Genomic DNA, 22,072 nt, shown 5'->3' on the forward strand with positions numbered 1-22,072 from the left:
CACTGAAGCCTACTTTTAGAGATCATTTCTATGCATCAGAGCAGCTAAGAAGCATACATTGAGACTTGGATCTGTCTGCCTTCCGTATGCATGCTTTCAGTCTTCTTAGACACTTTTTGCCCTCTCCCTACCCTGTTCTAATTCATAAACTCTTTATCCAGCCTTCTCTTCACTTCAGTTTTAGAATGTGTCAACATATGTAACCAGCCTATTGAAAACAGTTGTATTCTGATACAGCCAAGTTAAATTGGTAGAGCTTAATATGTGTGTATGTTGAATTTACAAGCTAAATAGCTTTAAACAAAACAAAATTGTATTACAGCGCGAATATTTGCATCCTGTTAGGTGGTAAGTAAAATCTGATTGGGACCATTGACTGAAAATGTTGATGTGCCTTAATGTGAACTGTTTGTAAAGTTTAGCAGATCATGCCTGTGCCTGCAAAATTCTCTGTTCTGTACAGGTGATTTGCCTCTTGTGACTTAGTGTTATTAAAAGTATTTGTGACTTTTTAAATGCTTTTTTAAATGCTTCTGTCATTAGTGTTCAAGGGTAACATACAGGGAACTGCTGACTTAATAATGTAGAAATGCTTATTAGCTTGTATGAGGCCCTAGGTTCATTCCTCAGCATCCTTTTCTCCCTGCAATACTCCCAAAGAATAAGGATTTGTAAAATTTCCTATCCTGATCATAGCTAAATTAGGACTGATGTGTAGGCAAATACTATATATTATTATCTCACATAGACAACAGACAGATAAGTCAGCATCCAAAAAGCTGGAGAAATTAGATATAAAAGCACAAGTTGGTCTACAAAGCAATTTTTGTCTTACCTACTATAATCCTATCTTAGCCTTTTGTTATGTACTTAATTGAAGTTGGCCTTAGATTTTGTATGAAGGCAGATGAGATAAGTATAATGAAGATAATACTTTAATAATGCTTTTTTTTCCTAATTAGTTTCCTCACTAGTGGAAGAAGGAGAAAAACAAAACAAACATTTTAGGCCGTCAAAAGCATCTTGCAGAGAATCATCTCTTCTGACCTCATCCTCACCACCAGTAAACCAAGAGTCACTGGCAGTTAAAGAAAAGTTCATCCCCCCTGAACTCAGTATCTGGGACTATTTCATAGCCAAGGTAATAAAAGTCCTATCCAGTTCAATGTCTTCATGGCTAAATGGAAATGAAGGAACTTAAAACAATTCTAATTATTGGTGCTTCCAAATATTTCCCCACTTGGGTTTAGAGACTTTTCATTTGTATCAGGCCATATTTTGATGCGGAAAATAAAACAGCTGCAAGATAATTTTGGTCATATATGCAGTTAGTACTTAAGGCATGCATTTGCTTGTTTGTCTGGTTGATATGTTTGGTTTTTGTTGGGGAGGTGTTTGTTTGTTTTGTTTTGTTTTTAATGTGCCAGTACTGGAGCTTGAACTCAAGGTCTTATCTTACTCTGAAGTCACTATTAGCAGAATCACACCAGTCTCTCATCATTGCATCAGAACGCTATAAGTAATGCAGCCTACACTTATTCCCATCCTAATTCCTCCAAAAGTGGAGAAAGAATAATTCCTATCAAAGACCGTTTCTTTCAGTCTATTCTGAATCTCCTTATTTTTTTTCTTTTCTGCTCTCTTCTGTTCCAGTATTCCCTCCCTAACCCCCGCTGCTCTTTTCCATTACGGCAGAAATGTGCAAGATTTCTCCCTTTATGATCACATGCTTAGACTCCAAAACTTGGTCCTGCCCTGTATGACTTCTCTGCTTTCTGTTTAGATTCAGCTTTTCAAATCATCCACATGTCTTTCTACTTGAATGTATTAAATCAGATGTTTAGGTAAACTGCATAACTTTTTTTGTTTCAGCCTTTTCTACCCCCTTCCCAAAGTAGACCAGAATATGACTCAGAGGAGAGTCTGGAAAGTGATGATGATGATGATAACGATGATGCCTTAGCTTCAGATTTTCACCTTCAAGAGCATTCTAATTCAAATTCATATAGGTATGAAATATTTTATAACCTTTTAAAAATCATTATGGCCTACATAATGTTTATACATGTGAAATTACTTATTGATGAATTATAATGCAACTCAACATTTATGTAATTGAAATTGTAAATTCCTTAGTAATTTCTCAAATTTTTTTGCCAGTCCTGGGGCTTGAACTAAGGGCCTGAGCACTGTCCCTGGCTTCTTTCTGCTCAAGGCTAGCACTCTACCACTTGAGCCAAGTGCCACTTCTGGCTTTTTCTGTATGTAGTGCTGAGGAATTGAACCCAGGGCTTCATGTATGTAAGGCAGGCACTCTACCACTAGGCCATATTCCCAGGCCCTAATTTCTCAATTTTTGATTATTGATAAATAGATTTTCATTTTCTTTCCCACAAATCTTGCGTTCCAATTATGCTTTGCCATTTGGCCCTAAAATAAATTATTTCAGTCTACAGAATCTAATGTCTTTAGTAGAACAATAATACACAAGACAGTAGTAAGTACCCGATGCCAATGGCTCATACCTGCATTACTAGCTACTCGTGTGTGTGTGAGATCTGAGAATTGTGGTTTGAAGCCAGCCGAGGCAAAGTCTGAGATTTTTATTTCCAGTTAATCACCAAAAAGCCAATGTAGAGCCAAGGCTCAAGTGGTAGAGGATCAGCCCTGATAAAGTTAAGGTCCATACTTTAAGCCCTCATACTGGCACGAAGGGAGGGAGGGAGGGAGGGAGGAAGGGAGATCCTAACACATGGTTCAACAAGGATGAGCCTTGAAGACATTATGCTAAGTGAAGAAAAGCCAGTCCCAAAAGATTTTGTATGGTTCTTGTTGATGCACTGGGGATAAAGTGAAATGTCAGTTGCCAAGGACAGGACTAGAGGGAAGAGGGTAGTTAATTGTTGAATTAATGTAGATTTCAGTTCAGCAAGATGAAAGAAGTTAGATGCTGGAGATGGTTGCAAATAAGATGGAGATAGATTCTGGTGCTTATTGCAAATAATAATAATAATGGTAAACTTTAACACAATTAAAAAACAAAAGTCCATACTTTAAGAAATGTGTTCCACTTGAAATGAAAGAGAAATGGAAATAAAAAAACTTTTTAAATTACTTAAGATTTTGTATTAGCATATATTCGTTGTACAAGGAGAATTTTATTACGATATTTTCCTGCATGTGTACTATGTAAGCACCTATCAAGCTTACCCAGTCTCCCTGATTGCTTGCTTCTTAAAACATACATTAGAGTATAGAAATGTGAAATTAAAAATTTTGTATTTTTGTATATTCCACATAGATTTTTTTCCTTATAGCTTCTGCAGATAACTACTTTATTATTTTCTGGCTGTCTGGTTGGAAAAATAAATATATACATCTATATAATTTTATTTCCCCTTCCTCCCTTTCTCCCATTATTTTCTTGCTTTGTGCCAGTACTGTTCTTGAACTCAAGGCCTCATGCTTTTGTTTGGCTTTCTTCTTCAGGGTTGGTACTCTTACCATTTGAATCTTGCCACCAGTCAGGCATTTTTCTAGTTAATTGAAGATGGAGTCTCACAAACTTTTCTGCCTGGTCTGGCTTCAAACCTCAATCCTCCAGTCTCAGTCTCCTGGGTAGCTGGGATTATAGGCATGAGCTGCCAGTGCTCCGCTTTCTTCTATTTTCTTGCATAGAAAAGAACATACTATGCATAATGTCTGAAACTTGCTTTTAATTATTAAAAATAAATGTAATTAACAATTATTTAACTTATTATTCTTTCCATATTAACACTTAAGAGAGCTTTCTTTCTCTTTTAGGGTTACCTTAAAATTCCATACTTTAAAATTATAATTATTTAGCCAGTACTCTACTGGTAGATGGAAATTTGGTCCATATTTTTATTACTGTGCTATTGTGGGTAATGCTGGCATGAATAACTGCATGTGTATATCATTTTCTGTGTGTGTGTGTATGTGTATATATATGTATATATGTATTTATGTATATCTTCAGAGTTAATTCCCAGAAGTGAAGTTGTGGGATGAAAGGGTCGCATCTTCCTACAAATCTCTTGGTAAATCTTTAATTAAGTTACCTTTGTTTTATTTGTAGTTGGTCTTTGATGCGATTGGCTATGGTACAGTTGGTGCTCAACAATTTGAAGACTTTCTATCCCTCTGCAGGTCATGATCTTGCAGGTAATAAATATCTTTAGATGAATTAATGGTGCTATTGATTTGGTTTAAATATTGAAGTAAAAATTAAATGACTTCCTATAGTAAGAGACATGTTTCTTTTAACCAAAGAAATCGCCTTTAAATGTGTGTATTATAATGTTAGGTGCATGAAGAGGACAATGGCTGAAATCAGAGACACTGAACTGATGTGGTTAACGATAGTGAAATTTTATCATCTTTTCCAGTGTTTTGGGATTTCATAATGGTGAACATAGAGAAACTAAGCAGACCTAGAACATAGTTACTAACTTCAAAGGAGGAAATGGTTGTATGGGAGAGAACATTTCATTGCAGAAATAACTGGTTCACTTATATTTTACCTTTTTAGAAGTTTTCAGTGGAGAACTGTATTTTCATGTGTATAATGAACAGGTTTAATGAGATAAACAGTAACAAATCAACCAAAAATTTTATGTGATGGTGTTGGAAAGGTGGAAAGAATGCTGTTCGATCATAATGAATCAGCATATCATTTCCAAAACTAAAAAACAAAACAAGAACTAACAGTGTAAGCATATTTAGATATGGGGAGGCAGAAATAATTAAAAGTTGAAAGTGGGATTAGAAGTATGAAAGGGGACAGGTAAAAAAAGTGCTGAGTTTCATGGAAAATATTATTTAACTTTTAAAAAAATATTCTTAATGTTTTATTAGGATATTGTTACATAGGTCAGATAAAGAGTATATTTCTGACATACCATGCCATGTGTCTCTGTATTTGTGTCTTGTCTCCTGGCTCTTCTCTGGTCACCATGGCATCCCACTTCAGCTCTCCACTGGAGCTCAATTGTTGGTATTGTTTTTGCTCTTTCTTTCTTTCCTCTCTGGTCTTCATGGCTCAATTTCCTAACAGTGTGAAGTATATTTGCTGGCTGCTGGTCTTTGAGACAAAAGTCCATCATGTAGTCACCAGCCTTTTAATAAAGACTCCAAATTTGACTTCTCCAGAAAAAAAAATACATTTCCTTTTGGACAAACCCTTATTTAACTTTTTACAAAAGTTTTTTTTTCATTTTCTAAGCAAATTTTACAGTTATAAACATCAGTTCTGACACACAGAACTGATTCAAAGTGAAAGCAATTAATTTTTGCCTTCCTAGCCTTTGGACTGATATAGTTTCAAGTAATTTTCTTTGCACATATGTTTTCATAATCATTAGGTACATTTTATTTTAAAGTCAAAGGCAGTAATAATGTTCAAATGTTTATACAGATTTATGACATCTTATTTTCAATCTACTATAGTCTATGCCCACTTCTCCATACTAAAGTGCAGTTAGCCCCCTATCTCAAGATTCTGACCACTGAATATAGCATTTTCCTGTAGAAAATAACTGATTTGCTTGTATTTTATCTTTTCAGAACTTCCAGTCAGTTCACCTCTTTGTCATGCAGTTCTAAAAACTCTACAGTGTTGGGAACAGGTTCTTCTTCGACGTCTTGAAATTCATGGTGGACCACCTCAAAACTATATCTCAAGTCATACCTCTGAAGAGAGTTTGTCTGCAGGTCCTGCAATTCTCCGCCACAAAGCTTTACTGGAACCTACAAATACTCCTTTCAAGTATGTTTTCCTGTAGATACTGTTATTAAGTGGAAACTTTACTAAATCAGGTGGTAGTTAAATACATATTCTTAAGAAACATGTTTAATTTTCAGTTGTTGGTCTAACCTGTGGCTTTGTGTAATGTTGTACTACAGAGGTTAGCAAGCTTTCCTTAAGGGTGCAGAGAGTAAATACTTTAGGCTTTGAGGATCTTCCTTCTCCTGCCTGTTTAACTCTGCCAATGTAGAATTAAGACAACCATAGACAATATATAACAAAGGTAACTTGGTCTATTAAACTTTATTCTTTGAAAATAATAAGGCATGTCCTATTTGGCATCTGGGCCATAGTTTATCGATACTTTGGTAGAGGAATATTATAGCCATTCAGCAAGTGTTTTGCTTTCCATAGAAAAGAAACTTTGAAGCAAAGGCAAATCAGTGTAATAATTGCTTCCTCTAGGAAGTTGTGCCACAAAATCTAAGCAGTGTTTAGTGGCTTAGTGTTATAGTCGATGCTGTTACTCAAGTCAATTCACTGCTGATTAATGACAGAGTTTGTGGAATATTATGTGTCTATAGAAAACACTTCTATGGATTAAAAATAATTATTTAGAAGTTGTACAAATAAAATTCTATGTCAGGTTATGTATACAGTATGTCTCCCCTATTGTCCCCTTTTCCATTTCTATCCTCAAGTTACATAGTTTAATTTTTACATAATGTACACTGAATAGAATACCTGCATTTGTGTCACTACGGAATTAAAAACTGTAAAAGGTACATTAGGTCATTTGGCCAAAATGTTATTATAAAATCATATTTTGAGGCCCTACTTCTTAAATTATCATGAAAACTAGATAAAATCTTTTAAGACATAATAATAATTATAAAACATTAGACAACCTGAAAGTAGATCTACAGAAAACACTTTTGAGTACCTCTGCTTCTGATCCACTTCTAGGAAGCCTAGAACATCCTGTGTCTGTCTTAGGTAGGGGTCATCAAACAATGGCCAGCCACTAGCCAAATCTAGCCCTCTTGCTCTTGCACTGGAAAATAAAGGTTTTTGTTGGTTTGTTTTATCATATCCATACTTCTCGTTTGCATATTACTGGCTGGATATCCTTACCCAAAAGACTTGGGATTTGGGGATATTTTTGTAGACTTTTAACAGTGGACCATCCCTAATCAAAAATCCAAAGTGCTCCAAAATCTGAAAGCAACTTTTTTTTTTTTTTTTTTTGGCCAGTCCTGGGGCTTGGACTCTGGGCCTGAGCACTGTCCCTGGCTTCTTTTTGCTCAAGTCTAGCACTCTGCCACTTGAGCCACAGCGCCACTTCTGGCCATTTTCTGTATATGTGGTGCTGGGGAATCGAACCCAGGGCCTCATGTATATGAGGCAGGCACTCTTGCCACTAGGCCATATCCCCAGCCCCTGAAAGCAACTTTTTGAGTGCCATGTCAGGGACTTAACAGTTCATATTTTGGGAGCATTTTGCATCAGGGCTGTATGGCTACTTTTCCCAATATACTGGCAGTTTTGTGGTTATAATAGAAACCATATGATTTATAGCACCTAAAATATTTACTTACTCTTCGATCCTTTAAGACAAAGCTTGTGAGCTGCTCCACTGGATGACAGTATGATTCTCCTTCATTGCAGCAAACATTGGTATAGTACCAAGGACTTGTCACGTAAGTCAGAAATCTCGAAGCATATAATTTAATTTACTATCCCTCGTAGATCTAAACATCATCTAGCACTGTCTGTGAAGAGGCTTTGGCAGTATTTGGTGAAGCAGGAAGAAGTTCAAGAAACCTTTATTAGAAATATATTCACAAAGAAACGATGTCTGAATGAGGTCAGTATGACCAAAAACTTTAACATTTGATTAAATTTTATAAGCTAAAATGTTAGTATTTTATTATTCATATCTTTTATATGACTGTAATGATGAGATGTATTTTACAGACTTTGAAAACCATTTCTATGTTATAACCATATGCAGTTAATGATTAGAAAAATGATTCAAAAGAAAGGAATGGATTCAGTCTAATTTATTGTGATTAGATATGCTTGAGACTTCTCAAGTGTATATTGTTTAAAATAAGATTCTGTATCTTATTTCTTGTTTTTTGAAACGTTTTGAACAATTGTGTAAGTGACATTTCCTATTATGTTCAAGTGATAGTAAAAAGATGTCTTAGGAGTTTAATTGAAATTAGGATCAGGTGCTGGTAGCTCATGCCTATAATAATAGCTGTGCAGAAGACTAAGATCTGAGGTTCGAGGTTTGAAGCCAACACAGGCAGACAAAACTCTTATCTTTAGTAAACCAACAAAAAGCTGGAACTGGAACCACTCAAAGGGTAGAGTACTAATGGTGAACAGAAAAAGTCAAGTTAGAGCACAAGGCCCAGAGTTCAAATCTGGCTACTGACAAGAAACTGAGAGAGGGAGGGAGGGAGGCAGACAAACTGGTTGACTGTATTTGGGATGTGAAGATACTTTCTTAATGTACATTTTCTTACCTTTGTATGGATTAGTTTTAAGTAATTGAAATTTTACAGACTAATAATTATATTGTAGCAGACTGATTATCTCAATATTATTATCACAATTGTAACTTTTTTGTCATTTTGTTCAGTTTTAAAAAATACCAGTCTAGTAATATGGGGAACTTGCATCTGAATGTAAATGAAGGTCTCGCTTTCTTAATTGAAAAGCTTTGCCACTAAAAATAGCAGATAATCTAAAAAGTGGACATAGTTATATAGTCGATAATCTTCCATGAATCAATAACAAAGAGTCCAAAACTGGCAGCTGGCCTGTGAACCACATTTTGAGTAGCACAGTACTCTTCTGAAAGCAAGTTTTGCTATTTTTCAAGTAGGAGGAAAACCAGAAGATATACTTCAGTGGGGGAAATAAGGAAGTAGATGCCTTCACAATAGGCAAGCATAAAGCAAGATGATTTCACACTTTGAATAAAAGGAAAACTACACCTATGCACACATATAAACTATCGTCTCACACATACTTTGTTGTCTCTGCATTTAAGTACTGATTTGTATTAGGCAACTGGGTGTCTTATTATTTACTATTTGCCTGATTTTGTTCATTCATTCAAATTGACCACACCAGGAAGCAAAATATGTAATAATCTAGCTGATTTAAAAGACTTTGGACAAGAGATTCGTATCTCTTGGTATTATATTGAAATCTGGGAAATCTGAGAGTATTTCATTTATTTAACTTCATTAAAACAATATTTAGTGTGTGAATTAACATTAAAACAGTTCAAGAAAATGTTTGGATAAATACATTATTCCTTAATGTGTTACAACTCTAGAAGTAAAAGACTTACGAGGGTATGTTCACTGGAAAAGTAATTTTCCCCATTTTATTTGAAATATGGCTTTGCCTGCAATAATTTATTATAACTTACAGCATCCTGATATCATACACAAAGCATTGTTGTGTTATTGTTCTGTATAAAGAATGTTTGGGGCTAGGAATATGGCCTGGTGATGGAGTGCTTGCCTTGTATACGTGAAGACCTGGGTTCGGTTCCTCAGCACCACATATATAAAAAAAAGTCAACAATGGTGCTGTGGCTAAAGTGGTAGAGTGCTAGCCTTGAGCAAAAAGAAGCCAGGGACAGTGCTCAGGCCCTGAGTTCAAGCCCCAGGACTGACACACACAAAAAGTTTTCTTTTTCTTGTTACTGTGCTTTCTCTAATGAATGTGAAACTTTTGTTTAGGTGATTTCAGGAAATAGAATCATTAGGGAGCAGAGTACTGTAGCCAAGCCAGAGAGCAGAAGAATAGCAGATAATGAGTACCTATTTGTTATTTATTCAGCTTCTTTAGAAATTCAGACAATTTTAAAATTATTTTTACTGTAATTGCCTTAAACAAAAACATGAACCTGATTTTGTATACTTATTGTATACGTAGGTTCAAAAACATGAACTATTCATGAACAGCTTTGTAACTAGTAATTTTTCGCTAACTTTTACTTTTTTATCTGCAAAGTATCTATTTCAACTCCTTACTGCCAACTTTTTTTTTTTTTTAATAATGCTGGTCCTACAAAGGCCTGATATCTGTCATCTACAGAGAACTCAAAAAACTAAGCCCCTCCAAGCCCAATAAACCTATTAGGAAATGGGCAAAGGAGCTAAAGAGAGACTTCACAAGAGAAGATATACACATGAGGAAATGCTCAACATCCCTGGTAGTAAAGGAAATGCAAATAAAAACAACCCTGAGATACCACCTCACCCTAGTTAGAATGGCCTATACTCTGAACTCAGGCAACAACAAATGCTGGAGGGGGTGCGGGGAAAGAGGAACCCTTCTCCATTGTTGGTGGGAATGCAAATTAGTACAACCACTTTGGAGAATAGTATGGAGGTTTCTCAAAAAGCTCAATATAGACCTACCCTGTGACCCAGCCATACCACTCCTAGGCATCTATCCTAAACAGCAAACCCCAAGATATCAAAAAGACATTTGTACTTCCATGTTTATCGCGGCACAATTCACAATAGCCAAAATATGGAAACAACCCAGATGCCCCTCCACAGACGAATGGATCCAAAAAATATGGTACTTATACACAATGGAATACTACATAGCGATTAGGAGTGGTGAAATATTGTTATTCGCAGGGAAATGGTCAGAACTCGAACAAATAATGTTGAGCGAGACAAGCCTAGAACACAGAAAACAAAGGGGCATGATCTCCCTGATATATGACTGTTAACAAAGGGAGACAGAGACAGTAGAGACCAAGTCTGTGAAACAAAAACTGCTTGTCAAATAGTATTCCCCATAGGATTGGGGCAGTGACCCAACAGTATGTAACTAAAACCAATTACTCAACATTTAAAGGTCAAAAATTGACCTCTCAGGGGAATACAATAGCTCAAAAGCTAGGTATGTACGTTCATATAAGACTACTGTCGACATATGGTCTAATATGGACATTACATTTAAAGCCCAAGGTGAACTTTCTTGGGCGTGGCCATGTGGCTACTGTATATGTTCTTGATACATTGTATATATGTCTACCTGACCTAGAGAAGAGATAGAAAAACAGGACGTAAGATATCACAAGAAATGTACGTGCTGCCCTACTATGTAACTGTACCCTGTTTGCACAACATCTTGTCAAAAAATTTGTGTTCAATTAATAAACAAATAAATTTTAAAAAAAATAATGCTGGTCCGAGGTCTTGAACGCATGCCTAGGCTCTGTCACTGAGATTTTTTGCTCAAGAGCAATGCTGTACCACTTAAGGCACACCCCCACTTCCACCTTTTTTTTTTTTTTTTTTTTTTTTTTTTTTTTGGTGCTTAACTAAAGATAGTCTCATGGACTTTCCTGCCTGGGCTGGCTTCAAACCATGATCCTCAGCTCTCATCCTCCTGAATATCTAAGATTATAGGCATGAGTCACCAGTGTCTAGCTCATATCTTTTTTGATTGATAGATTTAACTTTCTTAAACACTGGCTAATCAGTAGTGGTTATGAGAAATTTGTTGTTACTGCTTGATATAATGATACTCTTAAAGTAACTTTTTGTAAAGGGATTGTGAAATGAACATTTTTATGTGGTACAATAAATGGTCTTAAGTAGAACTTTATTGTTATAGAGTTGTTATAAAATTATTTACTATCTACTAGAAAGTTGAGTAGCCTGTTGGTGGTATTAACAAAATTACCTTTGATCTCTTGTTTTTATAAATTGATGATTATTTTGAAGTCATTGTGCTTTTTAGCCAATTATGAGATAGCCATAAAACAGCTATATTTTGGGTGGGAGGTGATGGGGAATATTTACTACTACTTCTGATTCATTATTCCTTTATGTGCTCTAGAATGAAATTTCATCTTTTCCCTATCTGGCTTTATTCCTTCAGCATACCTTAAAATCCTGATGTGTCTTTATTTTCTTTTCATATATAGTATAGCTTACTATTGTATATATACTTTAAAAATAAAATGCCTTCCCTGGTTGTATTTATCTGGAAATGACAGATGAGGAGATAGACTATCTGAGCCATTCCAAAATGAGTAGACCTGACACTGTCTATCTTTGTAACCACTTCCTTCCCTTTCTCATTTTGTGGGGAAAATCTCAGAGAATTATCAAATCCCCTCTGATAAAGGATATGTGCTTTAATCTACTTTTGATGTTTGTGACAACATCAGCAGGGAGAATTAGATAAAAACTGAAAATTTCTCATTGGGAGGTTTTCCTGAAGCGTCATGCATTGTGGAAATAATAGAAGAAAATATGACTTTGGTTTTTAATATTGTACTCTGGCACCAGTAGCTCTGACTTTTTAAATATAAAGTACCTTAGACTCTACCTTTAACAGGTTGAATTTTGCTGCCAACATTCAAAATAAGTGAGTAAAATTTTTTAAGTAGTAAAAGACATATATATATATACTTATATATTGGTAGTTAATTACTTTTGAGCTATTAATTTCTCAACCCCTCTCCATACACTCTCACATATACTTTTCTATGATATATGAAATTTAAGAACAGGAATTCAGCTCTTTATTCTTTTTTAGTAAATTTTGTCAAAAATATAACTTTAAAAGATATCCCTACTGTTCTGCATGTTATATCTCATCTTTTACTGTTTGTCATGTGATTATTCTTTCTTGATGAAGTCATTAGAGGACAACAGTGAAATCATCAAAAATTCTGTGATGGAGGAGCCAAACATCAATAAGGTACCAATATCATTCAACTGAAACTTGAAATTGCGTTCTTAACCAGAACAAAAAATTGCATTTTAGTTCTTTACTTGATTTTGTTTTCAGTAGAATTAACAATATTATTCCATCAAGTTCTTTTATTTTAACAAATTAAATATTGGAGTCATAAAAATGATTCTCTGTCATATAAAAGAATGCAGTTTCAAAGGGAGTTGAATGTATTCTGTGCTGGCTACAGAATTTTCTGAGAAAATACAACTAAAGTTCTTAGTAAATATGATTACACTAGAAGGAATAAAAGTATAGAACATTGTTCCATTTCTGCCAGTATTATTTTAGAAGTTAGAATTTCTCCTATAATATTATTTCCTAAGAAATACAGGATTTGTTTTGCTGGGAGGAGTACCATATAGTACAATACCTATACATAGTATGTACTCAGAGTGCTTGAGAACCAAAGTAGGAAGGATGAGGATTTGTACAAACATGAAAAATTCTTAGATTTTATGTACATTGAAATATGACTTTCATATTTAATTTTTTAATCTCACAGGCAGAGTGATCTTTAAGCAGGAAATTGCTCAGAAGTTTTTCTTTTCTTGTTTAATTTTTTAAGTAATTGAAAAGAGTTTTCTTTATAAGTATACTAATGCTACTTCTTAGTCTTTCCTAAAGGAATCTTTTGGTAAAATAGAAGAAATAATTCTGTTCAATTATTTTAAAATAAATTCATATCAAGTATATATTATATTTGATAAAATAAATATATGTGGTCTATATTTTGAAATGGTCTAATTTTTTGTTTTGAGAAAATATTCAAATTCTTAATTAAATTTTTAATTTAAAATTTTCTTTGCTTGGATATTGATCACTAATTATTTTCTACAAGCTATTAGGCATTCTTGTCCCAAAGACTTTGCTTTTAATGCTGCTTTTACAGTGTTAATAATTACAACATTATATTTTTATTTGTTTGTAAGTGTTTTATTGTCAGTCGTGGGGCTTAAACTCGGGGCCTGGGCACTGTCCCTAAACTTTTTCATGTAAGGCTTGCATTCTACCACTTTGAGCCATAGTGCCACTTCTCATTTTCTGGTGGTTATTTGGAGATAATAGTCTCATGGACTTTCCTGCCTGGTCTGGCTTTGAACTGCAATCCTCAGATCTCAGCTTCCTGAGTAGGTAGGATTGCAGGCATGAGCCACTGGGGAACAGCACCATTTATTTTTTAAATCATGTCCATGCTACATTAAAACATAGTCATTCTGTTTGTCACAGTCTTATAAGGGAAGGCTGGGATATTTGCTTAATGTTACCATTTTGGTTCTAACAATCACACTTGTTTATATACAGTTTCCAAATAAAGTTAGATTTACCTGGAGAACATATTCTAAAGAACTACTTAGCTATTTTTAATCAGTATAATTAGATCAACATAGAAAGTAGGAAAGGAGACCATGAAATTTCTGCCTATTCCCTCAAAAACAGATCACCCTGCCACTCACCCTAACAGCTACTCTCATTTACTGTGCTTTATTCTTAATCTTCACACACTGTGCCATATTTCCCCAGGGTTTCTTTTAAGCAACTATCCAAATAATTCTAGTCTTTGTTCATGGTTTATAGAAGTGGATGAGGACAAGTAATAGATTTACTAATGTGTATTTAATCAACAAAAGAGGATGTCTTCTATTCTGTAATATTTCTAGGATTATATTAAATGCATACAAAAAAGAGGTCATGGTAGAACAGGAGAAGTAATGTATGTTGGATAATAGATGGAACTAAATATTATGCATGGCAGATAGCCTAGTTTGTGTTCTAAATTTTACTATGGCTTGGGTTTTGTTGATCTTCCACTGTCCTGTTACAGCATTTGCTAAGGAATCATTTGAATTAGGAATACTTATGAAAGCCTGCATTAGTGGCCAAATTGTGGATCTGGGGACAGTTTGTCTTCCAAAATACCTGAACATATTCTCCCCAGTGCACCTATTTAGTATGATGTGTTTATGAAGTGAACCTTAGCATTGTTAATGACAATACTTAAGGAAGCGTGCCAAAGAGTGAAGTCTGTTCCTGGAAGGCGGACTCCCAGGGATCTGCAGTGAACAGAATGGGTTCTGCTTTAATGCCAGGAATTGTTTCAGTCAATAAATACTGCCTAATCTTCCCTTGCAGTCAGTCGTGTTGTCCAATATTAAATTTTGGTCTCCTTTCTCAAGTAGCTTAGACCCTGTGATCTATCAATATGCGCAGTCATTTTCAAATGTCCTCAGCCTCCTCTCTCTGTGCTTCCTACATTGCACTTATCTTGAGTATCTCCAGATCTGTCTAAACTCAACCCTTTATGGCTATATCTAAGCAATTAAACATGGGTGAAGAAAGCACAGACCTCAAGTTAACCTAAAACTACTTTGTAATTGCTTTTTAATAAATTATAGTAAATTTTAGTTTTCAGTCTCTTTTTCACTCCCTACAGGTCCACTAGCAAAATAAATGTAGCCAGCATAGATGTAACTTAATACTCCCACCACCAAATCTAACTTCTGGTAGATATAAAGATATTTTGTTCTGCCCAGTGGATAAACTGTCACACTTGTCCAAGCTCTTCCTTTCACTTTTGCATTGACCCTGTCATTTCCCTCCTACCCAGAGACATTGCTCCAGTTCTTATTCCCCTACCCCTCACTCTCATGTCATAATTGTTTTCCTTTTTTTTTTTTTTTTTTTTTTTTTTTTGCAGGGGAGGAAGACAGTCCTAGGGTTTGAACTCAGGACCTAGGCACTGTCCCTGAGTTCTTTGACTCAAGGTTAGTGCTCTGCCACTTCAGCAACAGTTCTACCTCCATTTTTTTGCTGGTTAATTGTAGATAAGAGTCTCACGGACTTTCCTGCTCAAACTGGCTTCAAACCACAATCCTCAGATCTCAGCTCATGAGTAGCTAGGATTACAGGTGTAAGCCACCTGTACCTGGCTTCTTCATAAATTTTTGCCTTTCTTAAGATTATTATTATTATTACTGGCAGGAACAAATATATTTCACTAAATATTTCCTTAAAAACAAATGTATTTTCTACTCTTCTGTAGAGAGAAACACATTTGTTGATTTGTCTTTTAAGTCACTCAAGATTTAAAAATTAAATTGCAAGCACAATGAAAAACCATCCAGCTTAAGAAATGAAATATTATAAATTCAATTGCAGGTGATTCTCTGTATCTGCCTGATGTCACATTCTCTCTCAGTAGATCTTGTCTCTAGTCCACTCCACTGAGGTTGTCCTTGTCATGGTAACCTCAGTAGCTAAATTCAGTAGTCAGTTCTGAGTTCTGATTTAACTTTTCATTATCATGTGAAGTGATTGGCTCCTGATATTATAACCATTGCCTCACTTTCTATAACATCAAACTTTATTTCTGATGTCAGCCAACTACTGAATTACCACATCTTTATCTGTCCCTGAAAATACTAGTATCCAGAAGTAGTATCTGTAACTTTTTTCTTCCCTGCCATCACATTCTCTTTGGTTTGTCTTATGGCTTAAATATCATCTGTACTCTCAAATCTGTCTAGTCCCAGCTCATTCGTTGCACTCCAGACATTCCCTGTTCCCAACCTAAAACTACTCTTGCTTCACTTTTTGCCTATTTCACTAAGTAGTACTTCATTTACCATTTATCTAGCTTGAAAGCTAGGAAATCACCCTTTCTTAGTATTAGTCACACTTATAGTTCATTAGCAAAATGTATCCCGGTTCCATCCATTATCAGCATCACCGTTTCTGTTGCCCTTGTCTAATCCACCATCGCCTCTCACTTTAACCACTGTAGTATATCATCTTGCCTGGTTTCTGGCAGCCATTTTCATATCCTTTTTGGTGTTGCTTTTGTTAGTTTTGTTTGGGGAAGTTGGTTTTGGCTTTTTGATACAAGGTTTTGTTTTACAGCCAAGGCTCATTTTTAACTCATTTAGCCCACCTGACCTACACTGTGGATACTTCCGCTGAAGCTTTCTGATTCCAGGATCATAGTTGTGCATCACCACACCCATCCACCTTTTATATTTTAGCTTACAACAGTCAGAATTTTCAAAATTCCTCCATGATTTCTCAGCCTTGAGTATTATTGGACTCTTGATTGTGGCTTTTATGCTGTAATGAGCTGAAGCCTGTGTGTGAACTGAAACCCCTGTGTATTATGCAATCTTACCTCCTACAGCATGTTTTCATTCTCAAGTGCAATGAAACAAAACTATTGAGAGATTAACCACTCTTTATTTGGAATTTGCCTTATCCCTATGGATTTCTAACTGTATGTTTGCCATAGGGTTCGGAATCTTCATGTTTTAAAAATCACCTCTTTGGACTGGTGATAGGAGTCAAATCAAAGTGTTTACCTAACTAATATGAAGAGTAAAAGAAGTCACTTCAGTTGATTCTTGTGCAGGTCATCTTGACACCACACCACTGAGAGACATTGTTTTCAATGAGAGGACAAGAATGTATCCCTGCATTCACACAACTTTTTGAAGCTTGTGTCCGTATGGGCTTACCTCCTATATATATGAAGTCTGAAAAACTCCCTACATGAAACTGACGTGTTCCTTCCAGCCATCACCAGCAAATAATAGATCTCTCTGTTGCATGGCAATCTCTCTGCCTTTCTTCACACTTAGTATACTTTGGACACCTAGTAGATGGGTGCATAAAGTGGGATTTTGTTTTAAATTTATGGAATTTGATTTACACATTCTTACTGCAAGTGGGCCTCTTGACGGAGTAGAATTAAAACTGTCCTTGGAACTGGAGGCATGGCCCATGTAGTAGACCATCAGTGTTGATGAGCAGAAAGGCCAAGCAGAAGCATAAAGCTGTAAATAGTTGACATATTTACATCCAGTGGCTGATTTTTGTTTGGTTTTGTTACTGTATAAACCTCTTTTTCAGCTCTACAATTGAAGTTATCTTAACCGCTGTTTTTTAAAATACTGCTAATACTGGTGAGCTCTCTGGCCATGAGCAGGCATAAATGGTGCTTTTCTTTCAGTTTTGCAGGAAATAAATTTGTATGACTATTTCAGATGAACAATTTCTGCATTTTATAATGAACTGTGAAACATAGTAATTCATTTTGACAGGTTGAAGAGTTAAGGAAGATGGTAAATGAAGTAATATTCTATGTTAAGCAATATTTCTAGTTCTCAATAATTCCGTCCTCTTTTCAGCTTGTAATTGAGTACTTTTGTTCAGAGATGTTGTATGTACCTTCTCTAGGGAGGGCAGAATGTCAGATGTTTGTTCCTCTTGTAAACTACATGGAATAATGCTTTACTTGTTTCTACAAAGAGAACTGCCTTGGCTAAATACCATGCATGACTGTCATGAATATATGACATGAAACAGTCAAATATACTTGTTTTTATATAGCCTCTGAGTGCAGAAGAACTTTTATACCTGTAATTCTTGCAGCTGGAAAGGATCATGGTTCAAGGCCAGCCTAAAGAAAAAAATTTCAACTGTATATCAACAGAAAAAGTGGGGTCATAGTGTTGCATGTCTGTTATCCAAGCTGTATCCAGAAGCATAAATAGGAAAATTGTGGCCCAGTGTGTCGTAGGCAGGAAATGAGACCCTAACCAAAGCAGTCAGGTACCTATGGTTCACGCCTGTAATTGTAGCTGCTGAAGAGACTGAGATCTGAGGATTATGGTTTGAAACTAGCCCAGGCAGGAAAGTCTGTGAGACTCTTATCTCCAGTTAACCAGCAAAAGGCTAGAGGTTGAGCTCAAGTGGTAGAGCACTAGCCTTGAGCACAAAAGCTCAGGGACAGAACTATTTCCCTGAATTCAGACCCCAGGATTAACACATGCACACACACAAAATAACTAAAGCAAAATGTCATTTAAGTGATAGAACTCATGACTAGCAGACGAAATGCCCTGAATTCAAACCCTAGTGCTGCCCTCTCCAAAACTGTAATACATAGAAACTTGGTAAATAAACCTCACGTCAATGATGAAAGTGTATTGGTCTTTAAAGTTAATTCATGTTTAAAAAGAAATGTACTCATTATCTTACTTATGTAACTAATCTCTCTGTTCATCATCTTTATAATAAGTTAGAAATAACCAAATAAAGTTAGTTCAGTGTTGCTTGGAGAGGAGTAAACAGTGAGTAAACTTGTATATTATTTCAACTGTCTTTTGATATGTGAAAAAGCCAAGTTCAAGAATTTACATTTCCCTTGTGACATAAATTTTGTTCTAGGGATAATTAACCCAATAATACCGTTAGGATAGAAATTGATTTTTAATAATAATTTTAAATAGTTGATGAAAATGCTCAATGATTGGTTGGCACCTGTTATTTTTTCTATTGCTAAAACCACTATTTTTCATACTTTATTTCTTTCCATTTAGATAGAAGCAGACTTAGGATATCCTGGAGGTAAAGCAAGAATTATCCATAAGGAATCTGATATCATTACTGCCTTTGCTGTTAATAAAGTAAGTACTTAGATTGCTGAGAATTCTTGGTTGAAGAATATCTTCTGTTTTATCAGTTTATTCTGTATCACTATTTCTCCTTCCTAAAGCTGCTTCCCTCTGTATATATTACAACCTGAATAAGATTTTTCTTACTTTATGGGTATTTATATAATAATGTGTGTTATTATTATATAATTTGGGAAATTCAGCCAGTACAATGTTTTATTATTACACAAAGAAAATAATAAGGAATCAAACATGAATGGCTTTAGAATTTAGAATACATAAGGTATTATAGAAGTTAACGCACATTTGGGGCGCCAGTAGCTCATGCCTATTATCCTAGCTACTCAGGAGGCTGAGATCCTCTGGTGCTAGTAGCTCACACCTATAATCCTAGCTACTCAGGAAGCTGAGATCTGAGGATCGTGGTTCAAATTCAGCTCAGGCAGGAAAGTCCATGAGACTCCTGTTAACCACCAGAAAACCAGAAGTGGCACTGTGGTTTAAGTGGTAGGGCACTAGCCTTTAGCTGAAGAGAGCTCAGGGATAGCACCCAGGCTCAGACTTCAAGCCCCATGACCAACAAAAAGGAGGTTTTTTTTTTAATATGCCCTGTTCAAGTACATTGGGTATGATTCCTAATATCTAGTAAAATTTAAGTTTATGTGTGACTCAGAAATTCTCCCTTGTGACTTAGACCTTGAGTAGCTACACAATTAGTGTGTTGGTTTTTTTTTTTCTTTTTGTACTCTCATCCTTTAAGAGATAACAGCCTCCTTAGAGATACCTCTAAGCTCCTAGAAAAGAGGGTTGCCTTAGGTTTAACTAAGGTTAAAATTTCTCCTAATCATTTTCTGTTTCTATCTCTCTTAATGTCTTTCCTGCATAATTTCTAGTGACTTCTAGTTATTCTTTTATTACATTTCTTTCCATTAACACAGACTATAGATGTTATGGTTTCTCATGTGTTTCTGATGAAAATTTTAAAGAAAGGGTGTGTATATCCATTTTTCTGTGTGTCCTTTTGTGTATATACATGTACATACGTTCCTAATTTACATTGCTTCATGATTTGCTTTGTTTTCTTGAATCAGTGTCTTGTGCATAGGCTGGTCTCAAATTCCTAGACTAAAATGTTCTTCTACCCTAATCTCCCGAGTAGCCATGGCTCTGCCACCACACTCTGCATGCAGAAATTTTACAGTATTATTTAAGTATGTATCTTATGGCATCATGAATTCATATCTATGTGTTTCTTCATCTTTGTTTATTATTCTTGTATTCTCTTGATATCTTCTAAACAGTTTTTTAATCATTCTTCCCTCAGATTTCTGTGTATGCTTCATCTCTTTTCCTTCATAGACATGCTTGACCAATGACGAGCTCTCTGCTTAAAGCAAGCAAAAGTTAGCCCCAAATTATCCTATCTATGTAACATCCTGCAGCACCTCCCTTCCTCTGAAGAAAATACAATTTTAAGTATTTTACCTTATAAAACTACCTTTTTGTTTGCTGGAGATGTTATTTAACTAGAAATTAATCATCTACATATATAAAGTTTTTTACTGGTATACATAATTATTTCTCAGATTTGATCTTTTTATATCCTTGTTAAATTTATAGCTAGGAAGTAATACCTTTTTCTCTATATGTATTTTAAAATACCATTGAGGTTTAACTTCTTTCCCATTTGTATAGTTGGAAACTATCTGTATCAAGAATTGTGAAAGATCTGAGATTTACTTTACATTCAAGGTAACAATTTTCAAAGCTTAATGGATACTGTTTGCAAACACAAGAATCCTATACCACAGAAGGCAATTTATTTCTAACAGCAAGAACAGTATCCAGAATATCAACATTTTCACACTAGTTTTTAGAGTGATAGAAGAGGGCCAGATTGTACCTGCATATGCAGAAAGTTATAGTGCAGGTAGAGATCGCTGAGTTTAGGAACCAAGTTCTCTTGTAATGTATAATGTATGGTAAGCATACATGCTGTTTGCTCTGAAGGAGACTGTAGCTATACAAACATCCTTGGAACAAAGGATTGTCAGTGGCTCACAAGACATTCCTAATTGGAGACACCTTTGGAGAATTGCCTCTGGAGTCAACTTTTTCTTATTAATTTGTATTACCATTTTTGGTATTAACCAAACAAGAATACAGTGCTAGGCAATCACTGCAACTGAGCTACATCCATAGATCAAGATGTATATTTTTAATTCATCTATCCTTAAAATTTTATGTCATTTAATCTCACCAGTTTTTTTCATTTATTCTGGTGTATTTCTCTCATAATTTTGAGTTTATTATCTCCCTCACCTTTCTTTGCTTTTTCTGGCTTCTGTCTTCTTCAGTATCTTCCTCCACATTTTTTGTGGCCTTTTATTGTTGTTATTTTGTCTTGAGATAAGGTCTCACTGACCTCCAGTCCCTGGACTCAAGTGATAGTTCTGCCTCAGCTTCCCCCAGGTACCTAGTACTGCAGGTGTGAGCTGCTGTATCTGGTGCAAATCTTGGAGAGATCATAGGATTTTATTAGACTGAAAAGATAGCGTGATAGAGGAAATAAAGTGGTATGTGCATTGTTGTTGATAATAGCTTTCTGTTGTTCTACAATTTCTAGAGCATAAAATATCTCCAGGTTCAGACTTAAGATGAATTCATTAACAATTAAATTCGTAAAGTTAATTTAAAATATTAATTTGTAAATACAATACATTTTATACCTTAGTTCTCTCTAGAGATTATTTTCAGAAGTCTCATATACCCATTGTGTTTTTCCTTGTTGAAAAATGTGCCCCATGCTTTATTTTTCAGGCAAATAGAAATTGCATAGCTATCGCCTCTAGCCATGATGTTCAAGAGCTGGATGTTTCTGGAATTCTGGCTACACAGATCTATACTTGGGTAGATGATGATGTAGAAATGGAAACAAAAGGGTACTTTTATGTTTTGTATTTATTCAATGATATTACAAGTGATTATATCCACAAATGTGTGTATACATACATATATACACGTATATAACATATGTGTGTATAAATGTGTATATGTATAT

General features: G+C 35.2%; 1 protein-coding gene across 2 annotated transcripts in view; it reads left to right on the top strand.

The window, feature by feature from the left end:
• The window catches only part of Dmxl1 (Dmx like 1), a 101,553-nt gene that overhangs the window by 65,304 nt on the left and 14,177 nt on the right, over positions 1-22,072 (top strand). Inside the window, exons 29-36 of one of the 2 annotated variants that reach the window (XM_048334290.1) lie at positions 963-1,141; positions 1,873-2,009; positions 4,100-4,185; positions 5,587-5,788; positions 7,517-7,634; positions 12,470-12,532; positions 18,937-19,023; positions 21,832-21,953. In XM_048334290.1, the coding sequence (XP_048190247.1) occupies positions 963-1,141; positions 1,873-2,009; positions 4,100-4,185; positions 5,587-5,788; positions 7,517-7,634; positions 12,470-12,532; positions 18,937-19,023; positions 21,832-21,953 (994 nt within the window). The remainder of the gene's footprint in view (positions 1-962; positions 1,142-1,872; positions 2,010-4,099; positions 4,186-5,586; positions 5,789-7,516; positions 7,635-12,469; positions 12,533-18,936; positions 19,024-21,831; positions 21,954-22,072) is intronic. The other variant, XM_048334291.1, reaches the window with a different exon arrangement.

This window comes from Perognathus longimembris, chromosome 25, assembly GCF_023159225.1.
Source record: "Perognathus longimembris pacificus isolate PPM17 chromosome 25, ASM2315922v1, whole genome shotgun sequence".
Taxonomy (NCBI): domain Eukaryota; kingdom Metazoa; phylum Chordata; class Mammalia; order Rodentia; family Heteromyidae; genus Perognathus; species Perognathus longimembris.